The 12,812-nt window shown below is 45.4% G+C and overlaps 1 protein-coding gene and 1 pseudogene across 1 annotated transcript; one reads left to right on the forward strand and one right to left on the reverse strand.

Moving 5' to 3' along the window:
* The first annotated feature begins 6,275 nt into the window (after nucleotides 1-6,275).
* LOC111160647 lies at nucleotides 6,276-7,181 on the forward strand (annotated as a pseudogene).
* A 1,926-nt stretch (nucleotides 7,182-9,107) lies between these two features.
* Nucleotides 9,108-12,277, reverse strand: LOC111160818 (zinc finger protein 114). Its single transcript, XM_022524174.1, has 2 exons — nucleotides 12,119-12,277; nucleotides 9,108-10,126 (listed from the first exon to the last, which is right to left on the reverse strand). The coding sequence occupies exons 1-2, from the start codon at nucleotides 12,150-12,152 to the stop codon at nucleotides 9,123-9,125; spliced, it is 1,038 nt and encodes a 345-aa protein (XP_022379882.1). The 5' UTR covers nucleotides 12,153-12,277; the 3' UTR covers nucleotides 9,108-9,122.
* Between the last annotated feature and the right edge of the window lie 535 nt (nucleotides 12,278-12,812).

Here is a 12,812-nt window from a genome sequence, read left to right on the forward strand (position 1 = left end):
GCCTGGATACGAAACGTGTCACTTGTGCTCGCATCTTTTGGCCCAAGCAGGTCATTGGACGATGTGTAACTTCAAAGAGGAGGGATGGTGGGAAGTACAGTCTGTCTGTTGCCTGGAAGGAGAGTGGGAAAAGAATATTTGAGGATCTCCCTAACACTAGGGTCACAGAGATAAAGCAGACTATCCTCTTTCTGCTGTAGGGTGGTTTGAGAGGGAGGGGGATTAGAACACCGTGGGTCACTCTTATCCATGGAGACCTGTCCTGCTGAATTCCCTGTCTAAATTTAATCTGACCAAATCCAGACAATCCATCAACACCCTCCCAATCAAGGAAGGTAATACTCTGCGCCTCACTCTCCTTAAAATAGGTTGATGGTAGCACACGCCTCAAAGGTTTGTTGTGCGAAGAAATGAGTTGGTACATGGAAAGCTTTAGCAAAAGTGGGGTTTTCCTGAATTAGTGTATGTTAATCCCCGTCTTTAGATTTATTTACTTTTTTAAGGTTCAAGCCAGTGAGGTCTAGCACTGTCCCATTTTCGCTCCTTTGCTAGATCACAGAGGTTTTTTTTTTTTTTTAAGATTTTATTTATCTACTTGACAGAGAGAGAGAGATCACAAGCAGGCAGAGAGAGAGGGGGAAGCAGGCTCCCTGCTGAGCAGAGAGCCCAATGTGGGGCTTGATCCCGGGACCTTGAGACCATGACCTGAGCCAAAGGCAGAGGCTTAACCCACTGAGCCACCCAGGTGCCCCCGATCACAGAGGTTTTAAGGACCTTTTCGCTGCAGGGGGTTTTCTCGGACCTCGGTCCGGAGCTAGAAAAGAAGGTGTGGATTCCCACTTTACATGAAGCTCTAAATGCCCTCCACATGGGTGGGGAGTCGGGGGTAATGTTGGGGCGCATCTGAGTTTGGCCTTGGCTTCAGTAACCATCCAAAATGTGCCAATTAATGTTGGCTTTGACCTTGCCTCTGGAAACATGAATTACCACCTACCTATTTCAGTGCAATAGCCCTGAACTTGTGGGTGTTTAGTGATGTTGCAATCACATAGGTTACACACACACACACACACACACACACACACACACACACACACACATCGCAGGGTCAGTTACAGGAGCAAAACGTTTTAATCGGACTTTCTAACTTTTGCGCGTGCACTTTCCAATATGGGTAATCCGAATGACAAGTTGTGTGTTCTCTACCGGTGAAATTCTATCAGTGCACAGAAGCATTAAGGTATATTTTCACCGCAAGACTAAGAGGCCGGTGGTACCCGTCATTCTTTTATTGCTCAAGTGGCGAATTCTCGGTGCAGAATTTTAGGTACGAAATTTATGAAGAAATTCCTAACCGAAGCACAAACATTTGAACGGTAAGGGAGTATGTTTGTCATACGACTCTAGGAAGGATATTACTTCCTTTTTGAATCAATAAACGGTTTAGTAAAATTTAAAAGACTAGGAGGGGTGCTTGGCTGGCTCCTTCGGAAGAGCACGCCATTGTTAATCTCAGGGTGGTGAGCTCAAGCCCCACACTGGGCATGGAGCCTATTTTAAAAAAAAAAAGGTAAATGAGAATAGGAGGAAGAATAACAAATTATATTCTCTCTTAATTCAAATCTTTGTAGAGTATTTTGGTGTACCTTTCAGACTTTTAAAAGAAAATTCCTGTTTCGGAATTAAGCTTCCCAGTGAGCCTGTGTGTGTCTGGCCAGCCAGCAGGGGTCGCCACCTTCCAGGCTCAGCCATTCCCGATGTTAGTTCGTACTTCTGGTCCGGGGACCATTTAATTCCACGTGGGCTCACTAGTTTTATTTGTAAAATAATCCATCAGAGCCATGGGATTTTAATTTCCCGTCATGCATATGGGAAAAGAGGAAAAAGCTATAGACTTCCTGATCTGATGAGAAAGCTTACTTGTATTTGTAGAGTCTACACGCAGGAAGTCAGCGAGGCAGCAGTCTGTGTGGCCTTGGACAGGTGTCTTCACCTCTGAGCCTAGTTTATCTTGAAATGTGAGCTGGCGACCGCACAAGGTGGTGGACTAATACCGCTAGGGGGCGGTCTGGGTGCTTAGCCCTTTCTCCATCGTAATCTTTTGTCAGCGGAAAAAAACTAAACCTGAAGACGGGGCGCCTGGGTGGCTCAGTGGGTTAAAGCCTCTGCCTTCGGCTCGGGTCAGGATCCCAGGATCCTGGGATCGAGCCCCGCATCGGGCTTTCTGCTCAGCAGGGAGCCTGTTTCGCTCTCTCTCTGCCTGCCTCTCTGCCTATCTCTGTCAAATAAATAAATAAAATCTTAAAAAAAAAAATCATACCGTTATTTCCTGAAGCTATGTTAATGTGGAATGATTTCTTACTGTGCATCACGGTCAGAAAAGTCTGGAAGCCACAGGGATACGGGCACCAGCCTCGCACTGATTTCCAGACCCCCGCCGGATGCACTGGCGAGAGCATCTCCCTTTCAAGAAGCGATCCCACCTCGCCCGGAACAAACCTTCCCGGTCTCCTCGCGGCGCTGTGCTGGCGGGACTCGGCCGCCAGGTGGCGCGCGTGCCCCGCCGTGAGCGGGTTCTGTTCCGTCCCACCGTCCAGGCCCGGGTTTCCCCTTGGTCTCGCATCGCCCCGAGGGTCCAGTTTGCCGGGGCTGGAGACCCTGGCCAGGAGTTCAGCTCCCCGAGCAGAGAGCGGCAGGAGGGCTCGGGGGGTCAGGAAGGGATGCGGCCACCATGAGCCCTACATCTCCCTTCGTTCTGCAATGATCATCCATACCTCCCGCTGTGCGCTGGACAAGTCGCAACTCCCAGAGTTTGCGCCCAGGTGGGGAGGACAGACGAGAACCCACAGTCACGACCCCGCCAGGAGGGGACGCCTCCCCACCTAGGGCTTAGAGACCGGTGTGGTGCGGGACAGCCGGGGGTGGAATCCCATCGCACCCCTAGATGGCTGTGTGACCTTGGGCAGCTTGCTTAGCCTCTCTGTGCCTATTTTCTCTGCTATGGAACGGAAAATAGTGCCCATGGCACAGCGCTGTCGTGGGCATGAAAGTAGTTAATATTTGTAAAGCACTTAGAAGGGGCTTGGCATGTTTTTTAAACCAACTGTTACAAATTCCCATGTTGCACCTGTAGGAAGGCATGGGGCATCGGAAGGAGTCCCAAAGCCTCATTCATCCCTCCCTGCCCGCCACTCCTTGGAGTGGAGTCCAGGGATCCTGACTCGCAGGCAGAGTCCTTCTCCTCTACAAGGCGCTCCCTGGTCATGGTCTGGGCAGATGGGGAGGGGGGCCTAAATGCACCCAGATTCGTGGACAAAACAGTGAGTTGAAAAGGCAGATGGTGGGGCTGCACGGAGCAGGCCAAGCACGACAGTCCTCTCCCCAACAGGCTGGGTCCCCTGACGCCAGCTCCTCCCCAAACCCCCAAAGCTGAACTTAGCAGAGCTTTTGGGCGTCAGGCAGCTGTGGATACCCAAGACCTGTGATGTCTTTTACCCTCCTTCCCCTTTTCCTGCTTTTAGGGGTTCATTCAGGCATAATTTACCGGCTGGAGAAGTCATCCACTGTGAATATTCAGTGATTTTTCACAAACTTAGAGAGTTGTGCAATTGTCACCACAGTCCAGTGTTAGATTTTTTCCACCATCCCTAAAGGTTCCATCTTGGCTGCCTGCAGTGAAGTTCCTGTCCCACCTACAACCCCAGGCAACCACTGATCTGCCCTCTTGTCTCTCGATTGGCTTCTTCTGGAAATTCCATATAAAGGAATCATACAATACTGTCCAGTCTAAAATACTTTTTTTTTTTTTTTTTTAAAGTAGGCTCCACGCCAAGCCTGGAGCCCAATGCTGGGCTTGAACTCATGACCCTGAAATCAAGACCTGAGCTGGATCAAGAGTCCCACACCAAACAGACTGAGCCCCCTGGTGCTCCCTAAAACACTTTTCTGTTGAACTTAAGCAGATTGTACAACCAACCAGTTCTATTGCAAGAGAAACCCATCCAGAGACTTATCAAAATTGGTTTTAGCAACAATGTTTATAATATTTACAATGAGATACATGAACAAAGGTCTCTTTGATGAATTTAACTAAAAAATAACCCACGGGTCAGTGAAAATAAAAGAACCAACCATCTGAGTTAATCTTTCTTTCTCTGGGGGCACCCGGGTGGCTGAGTCGTTAAGCGTCTGTCTTTGGTTCAGGTCGCGTGATCCCGGGATCCTGGGATGGAGCCCCCATGGGGCTCCCTACTCGGTGGGAAGCCTGCTTCTCTCTCTCCCACTTCCCTTGCTTGTGTTCCCTCTCTCGCTGTGCGTCTCTGTCAAATAAATAAATAAAATATTTAAAAAAAATATTTCTTTCTCTGAAAAAAGCAGAACACAAAGACATATTCACTGTGATGTCATTGTATATAGTATAAAAGTCAGAAAATGTATTCGGGGACTTATACAAAGGCAGTAACATAAAGATGAACAAGGGAATATATACTTATATGGACAATAAATTAGTCTCCACTTGGGGCTTGCAAGTAACACTTGTGGGTACAGACTATATTATAGGGCATTTAATAAATTGTGATGGGCCTGGATGGTACGGGCTGATCTCTTTATTGACTTTTTTTTTTTTTAGATTTTATTTATTAATTTGAGAGAGAATGAGGGAGAGGAAGCTTGAGAGGGGAGAGGTCAGAGGGAGAAGCAGACTCCCTGCTGAGCAGAGAGCCTGATGCGGGACTCAATCCCAGGACTCCAGGACTATGACCCAAGGTGAAGGCAGGTGCCTAACCAACTGAGTCATCCAGGAGCCCTTTTTATTGACTTTTAGCTGTATGTTTACATTTTCATATACTTTTGGGGAGCCATATTTCCCAATTAAAAAAAAATTTTAAGAAGAAAAATCAGTATATAAAGAGCCATGCCTCTATATAGCTCTGTCTTATTCCCAAGAAAACATGAGATAAAAGCTTATTTTGTTCTTTCCTTTAGACCAGAGCCCAGCAAAGTACAGCCTGTGGCACAGGTCAGGCCTCTAAATTAAGAATGGTTTTACATTTTTAAATGGTTGGGGAAAAAAGTAACCAAAAGAAGAAGATTTTGTGATATGTGAAATTACATGAAATTCAAATTTCAGTGTCTATAAATAAAGTTCACATCCATTTGTTTACGTGTTGCCTGTGGCTGCCTTGTGCTATAACGATCTGGGCAGGGAAGACAGGGACAATGTGGCCTGTGAAGCCTAAAATGCTTAGTTCTTGGCTCTTAATGGAAAAAGTCTGCTGACCCAGTGTAGACCCAGAATCTTTCTCAGTCCTCAGCCTAGAGGAGATGCTCAAGAAGATATATCTGATTAACAACAGCACAGTCTCAAAAGCCAGAATAACTTATTAAAAGCTTGATATTTCATATATGTACTATAGTAGACAGAAGAATGGCCCCCAACGATATGTATGTTCTAATGTCCAGAGCCTATGACTAATGTTATCCTATTAGCAAAGGGGAATTAAGGTCACAGATGGAATTAAAGTTGCTAATCAGCTGAGCCTGAGATGGGAGATGATCTTGGGCTATTTGGATGGATTTGATGTAGTCAAAAGGTCCTTATAAATGGAAGAGGAAGGACTCTAACAGAAGCGTAAGAGTCAGAGGAATGTGATGTGAGAATTCAACCACTGCTGCTGGTTTTGAAGGAGGGGAAAGGGCCATGAGTCAAGGAACGCAGGTGGCCTCTAAAAGCTGGAGAAGGCAAGAACATGAATTTTCCCTAGAGCTTCCAGGAAAGAAGATAGCACCATAGACACGTTGATTTTAGCCCAGTGAGGCCCATTTTGGACTTCTGACTGCCAGATATGTGAGATGATAAATTCAGGTTGTTTAAAGCCACCATATTTGTGACAACTTGTAACAGCAACAACAGGAAACTAACACAGGCACTAAACCCTGAACTTGACAATGAAAACACCTGCTTTTAAACTCAAAAGAAGCTGTTTACATCAGAAAGTTCCCTTACCTTCTGTGCTTCATATGAAAGGGAGATGAAAAGCATTTATTCGTGGAGTGGTGATGATAAACAAACATAGATTAAACAGAAAACTCACATAATAAAGAAAATGGCTAAACTCCTATCTAATAACATTGTCTACAAATACATTAAGCAAGAATTGATAAAGCTCTTAAGACTTTGATAATCTACTTCTCTAGTGGGATGTTATATGACAATCTTGCTCAGTAAAAGATGGATGAAGAGTCAAAAATGTTATTTGTAAGAGCTCTTTCCCATCTTGCAAGAATGGCAGGCGAAAAAGCTGAGAAGCCGGATACCAAGGAGAAGAAACCTGAAGCCAAGAAGGCTGATGGTGGTGGCAAGGCTAAGAAGGGTAACCAGAAGGCTAAAACCCCGAAGAAGGGGAAGCCCCACCTCAGCCGAAACCCTGTCCTAGTCAGAGGAATTGGCAGATACTCCCGATCGCCTATGTATTCCAGAAAGGCCATGTACAAGAGGAAGTATTCGGCAGCTAAATGCAGGGTTGAAAAGAAAAAGAAGGAGAAGGTTCTTGCTACCGTCACGAAACCAGTTGGGGTGACAAGAACGGTGGTACCCGAGTGGTGAAACTTTGCAAAATGCCTAGGTATTATCCTACTGAAGACGTGCCACGAAAGCTGTTGAGCCACGGCAAAAAACCTTTCAGTCAGCATGTGAGAAACTTGCGAGCTAGCATCACCCCTGGGACCATTTTGATCATCCTCACTGGACGCCAGAGGCAAGAGGGTAGCTTTCCTGAAGCAGCTGAGCAGTGGCTTGCTACTTGTGACTGGACCTCTGTCCCTCCATCGAGTTCCTCTGCGTAGAACACACCAAAAATTCGTCATTGCCACTTCTACCCAAATTGATATCAGCAGCGTGAAAATCCCCAAACATCTCACTAATGCTTATTTCAAGAAGAAGTTGCGTAAGCCCAGACACCCAGAGGGTGAGATCTTCGACACCGAGAAAGAGAAATATGAGATTACAGAGCAGCGCAAGGTTGATCAGAAAGCTGTGGACTCACAAATTCTGCCAAAAATCAAGGCTGTTCCTCAGCTTCAGGGCTACCTCCGCTCTGTGTTTTCTCTCACAAATGGAGTTTACCCTCACAAATTGGTGTTCTAAATTTCTTACAAAGAACCTCATTAAATAACTGATCCCCCCCAAATTTTTTTATTTGTAAGAGAATGTAAAACACTCAAGGAGCTTGACCAATCAGACGTGTACCGGACCCTGATTCCACCCAACACCAGTGAAAATCAGTGTTTTGAAACACACAAGAAGCAGTTTTTAAAACACTGGCCCTACACTAGTTTTATCATTTAACTCTTGAGTTATAAAATGCTTCTTACTCAAACTAGGGGATCACCTCACATAATAAGTTTAGAAATGAAACCTGTTGCAGCCACAGACACCCAAAAACATGCTACAGGGGAGTGGGGGCTCTTGTGTTTTGAGGGTTGTGTTACTGAGGCTACAACCTCCATCCCTATGATCCTCAAGTTGCTTGTGCTAATTCAGTGAACTTCATCCAACTTCCAGAGAGTAACTGGGAAAGAGAGCAAAGGGAACTTAAGTTAAGAGAAAAAGAATGACAAACACTCCCCTCTTTCCAACAGCTTTCTAGGCATCCAAGCCAATGAATTCTGTCAAAGATGTAAGCTCTACGTACCATCAGTTATGAGAAAAAGTAGAAAATGCACTTAAAAACCTTCAACAGGGGCGCCTGGGTGGCTCAGTGGGTTAAACCTCTGCCTTTGGCTCAGGTCATGATCCCAGGGTCCTGGGCTCGAGCCCCTGCTCAGCGGGGAGCCTGCTTCCTCCTCTCTCTGCCTGCTTGTGATCTCTGTCAAATAAATAAATAAAATCTTTAAAAAAAATAAAAAAAAATAAAAACCTTCAACAGTGCTAACTCTGGAAAAACAAGTCTATGTACCCTTAGTAAAGAGGATGAGAAAATGGTCAGATAATTGAGAGAATTAGCTGCAGGAGATTGAAACGATCATCAGAACACGTGTCTCACATCAACATAACGAAGACCACATCCTCTGACCATAAAGCAGTCAAATCATGACCAGTAAAAGCCAACTGACCAAAAAAAGCCTTATCATGGAGCACACTACACCCCAATCTGAATTAAATGAGGTTTAAACAGATGTTCATGTTGGAGAGACCATCTGGATGTAAATTCTAACAAATCTGCTCCATACTGAAATTCACATGGCAGAGTTGCAAGGGCACATAGGGGGATTTTCATCATCTTGTAGGATTTTATTAGAGAAGAAAAACTGGTGAATCACAAATTTTGGTCCCAGTTGAAGGATGAAACAATGTAACAGCAGCAATCTTAACATTTACTGTGTTTCTCTCCAACTTTGTACTCATCTTACAGAAGGCTTTCTTCTATCTATTACAATCACAGTACCTCTGGCTGTAACTTAAGGAGTAAGTGTTCAAAGGGGTCTTTCCCACATTCCTTACTCTGCAGTGTGAGTTCTTACAGGGATAATGTTGGGATTACGTTGAGACAATGTTGAAGGCTTTCCCACATTCCTTAGATTCATGGCATTTCTCTCCTGTGAGAAGAAATGTCTATTGAAGATGAAAGAAGGGGGCGCCTGGGTGGCTCAGTCCATTAAGCATGGGACTCTTGATCTCAGCTCAGGTCTTGATCTCAGGGTCGTGAGTTCAAGCCCCATGTTGGACTCCATGCTGGGCACAGAGTCTGCTTAAAAAAAATATTACTAGTTAATAAAAAACGAAAAAGTCATAAAGCTGGAAGGCGAAAAATCTTTCTAGATCTTACCTTCACAAGATGTGAATACGTAAATGTGTGAATTCTCACATTTTCATCCTTCAGGGAAGACTTGAGTTCCCTTAACATGTCCTTATGTGCTTGGTATTTTGAGAAAATGAATGAAGCTTTTCTCACATTTCTTTTATTTACAGGACCTCTCAACTGTGAATTTTAATTTTTATCTATTTATTTTTAAAGCTCATTTATTTATTTAAACAATCTTTATGCCCGACGTGGGGCTCAGACTCACAACCCCGAGATCAAGAGTCGCACACTCTCCCCATTGAGCTGACCAGGCATCCCTCAACTGTGAATTTTCAGATGGTTTTTAAATCTGTGAGAATTGGTGAAGGCTTTCCCACATTCCTCACATTTATAGGGCTTCTTCCTAATGTGCTTTTTTAAGTGTTTGTTAAGGTGTAAGGTATATCTAAAGGCTTTCCCACAGGTCTTGCATTCATAAGGTTTCTCTCCGGTGTGAATTTCCATGTGTTTCATAAGGAATGACAGATGCACGTAACTTTTCCTACAATCTTGACATATATATCTCCCCTCTCTGGTCTTAGTCTTCCTGTGTGAGTCAGAATTTGCAATATGGACAGAGGTTTTCTCACCTTGATTCTTCTCATGATTTGCCTCTGCCGTATCGAGTTGCCTCTGCACATCATGGGTTGAGCTATTTTGGAAGGTGATTTCACATGGATTAGACTCGTAAGTCTTCTCCTTCATGGGAGTCTTGCATAACCTAAGGGAAATGTCTTCCTCAAAGGTTTTTCCAAATGGATCCCATTCATGGATGTCCACCCCCCTGCAGACATTATTATATGTCTGAAGCACATTGTTCTGACGGTCAGTCCATATTTTGGACTCTGGCTCCATCTGATGTCCTACAGATGGGGTCGTCTCAACACTCTGCTGCAAGACTCTATCATTTTTGTTGTTTCTGTAGATCTTTTGATGACTGGTTAGGACAAGATTTTGTTTCAGAATATCTGAGCCATGTTTCTGGATACGGTTTCCTGTAGAATCTCTCCATGAGCTAGGCAGAGAGTCGTCCCTCATATCATGAGAGTCATGGATTCTAACCGGAGACTCATCTTTATCGTGTACAGTGGCAACTTGCTTCAACTTTTGCTCCCTTTGCATGAGTGGTTCATCTGTTTTGTGGCATTTCCAGTCTTCTCCCAATTGGGACGGCCGGCAAGCATGGCTCACAGTGCACACTCTCTTTGCTTCAACAGGTGTCTTTTTAGCAAGAATGTCCGGCTGAGGGGTTGAGTTTTTGGTTTGATGTTGCGTTAGCAAATCTGAAATAAAGGGACACAAAAGTTAAGTTCTTTGTTGACAGTTAAGGTGGGTTAGAGATGCTAAAACAGGCAAATGCCCGTGTGGGTTTCTTTTCAAACATTCACTCAACGTATGTGAGGGGGATGTGAAAGGGAAGGAAGACCAAGCAAGCAAAGCAGAAAGACATCAGGGATTTGGGCCGCATCAGGAGCTTGACGGTGGTGATGATGGGTTCTGTGGGAATTAAGAGCGTAATCAGGAATGCCACGTGGGCAAGAATGGGACAAAGAGTCTGTCATGGACTGAATTTGTGTCTCTTACAAAACCCTATGTTGAAGCCCTAACTACCGCCATGGGATGGTATTTGCAGGTGGGGCCTCTGGGAGTAATGGGGTTGAGATGAGCTAGGACAGTGGGGCCCCCATGATGGGACTAGCGTCCTTACAAGAGCCGGGGAACAGAACTCACTGTCTCTCCACCATGTGAGGACACAATGAGAAGGTGGCCATCTGCAAACCAGGGAGAGAGACCTCACTGGGAACGAACCTGCTGGCTCCTTGATCTGGAACTTCCCAGCCTCCAGAATGTGAGAGAAATGTCTATGTGTAAGTCATCCAAGCTGTGGTGTTCTGTCATAGCAGCCCTAACAGACCAAGACAGAGTCCATGTGTAATTTTAAAGATGAAGGGGCAGGGCCCCTGGGTGGCTCAGTCGGTTAAGCATCTGCCTTCACCTCAGGTCATGATCCTGGGTCCTGAGCTCGAGCCCCACATTGGTTTCCCTGCTCAGCGGGGAGTCTGCTTCTCCCTCTCTCTCTGCCTCTCCCCAGATTGTGCACTCTCTCTCAAATAAGTAAATAAAATCTTAAAAATTAAAAAAAAATTGCAATTAAATTCACTTAATATAAAAGTAACCATTTTAAAATGTACCCTTCATTGGCATCAAGGACATTGGCCATGTGGTGCAAAGAGCAACTCTACTCAGTTCCAGGACATCTCCATCACCCCAAAAGGAAGGAGAACTACTAGACCATGAAGCGGCCACTCCCTGTTCTTCCCTCCAGCCCTTGGTAACCAGGAACTGGCTTTCTGTTTCTATAGATTTGCCTATGCTAAATATTTCATATAAATGAAATCAGGTAATGCATTGTCTTTCGTGTCTGCCTTTTTTCACTTAACATGATGCTGCGTTTGAGGTTCGTCCATATTGCAACCTGTTTACCATATTTCATTTGTACATTCATCTGTTGATGGACAGTTGGTTGATTCCCACATTGTGGCTGCTGTGGGGTGTGCTGCTATGAACACACCTGTATCTGTTGGAACATCTGCTTTCAACCCCTTGGGCAGATACTAAGGAATGGAATTACTGGGTCACACAGTAATTCTACATTTAACTTTCTGAGGAGCCACAGCTGTTTTGCACATGGATGAAACGGATTCTTCATCAGCATTTCCACATTGTAAAATCCTTCCTCGTAAGGATTCATGTCTGCCCAGCAGGCAGGTGCACAAGGTAAAATTCCCCCGCACCATTCCCAGACCAGCTTCTTGCTCCGAGTGGGAGACCAGACTCAGTTTGCCTAGTTGAGATGCCCGGTCACGGGAAACGCAACAGTGCATGACTCAAGAGAGTAGGGCCAGGGCTTACCACGAAATAGGGGTGCACATTGTGGTCTGCAGGGTTCTGGAGCTAAGTAAGTATGAGTAGGGAGCAACAAAGTGGTCCCTCTGTTTTCCTCATGAATGCACTGAAATGCTCTGTTCTTCATGTTCATCCACCCAAGGACCTCCCGAGGGCTGTTAATCAGGAAGAGAATAAAAATGTAATGCAATGGACAGATTTCCTGTCTCATGGGGTGAACTCTAGTCCACCCCTTGGGGGGCAGTGGCCCAGTCTTGGTTATTCAGCAAGTCCCATCCCATTTCTCAGCACAGCTCTGGGAACCCAGCAAGGGGTCTGACTCGCATTTGTCCTGGCCGTGAACATGTCTGGGAGGGTGGGATGCTCACCCAGAGAGGCCAGGTTCCTGCAGTTTTCCAGCATCACGTCTCTATAGAGAATTCTTTGCCCGGAGTCCAGGAGGGCCCACTCCTCCCTGGTGAAATTCACGGCCACGTCTGTGAAGGTCACAGGGTCCTAGAACAACACACCCATTTGGGGGCACCGTTAAGAGCTGAAATGCATCCCCTCCCAAGATATGCCAATGTCCTAACCCCAAGGACCTGTGAATGGGACAAGATTTGGAAAGAAGGTGGTTTGAAGATGTGAAAGAGGTACCATGAGGGGGCACCTGGGTGGCTCAGTCAGTGGAATGTGTGACTCTTGATCTTGGGGTTGGGGTTTGGAGCCCCACATTGGGTGTAGAGGTTGCTTAAAATCTTTAAATAGAGGGGGAAAAAAGCTTAGCAGTACAAAAGATCTGTCTAACCATTTGCTGTTAAATCATGGAAAGTGTGAACACGCATAATACAGGGAAAAGGAAATGCAATCAAGCCTTGACCCACCATCCACCTGTTTCCACCCATCCCCACCTCTTCCCATCCCCCTTCACTGCCCTTCTCCTATCACATTATTGTCAACAAAACTCCAGCTATCATAGCATTGCATCCTTAAATATGTGCATTTCCTATCTCTAAAGCATGAGGAATCTTTTAAAATGTGGCCACAAGGGCACCTGGGTGGCTCAGTGGGTTGAGCCTCTGC

This window comes from Enhydra lutris, unplaced genomic scaffold (genome assembly GCF_002288905.1).
Source record: "Enhydra lutris kenyoni isolate GAN:26980312 unplaced genomic scaffold, ASM228890v2 scaffoldscaffold77, whole genome shotgun sequence".
Lineage (NCBI taxonomy): Eukaryota > Metazoa > Chordata > Mammalia > Carnivora > Mustelidae > Enhydra > Enhydra lutris.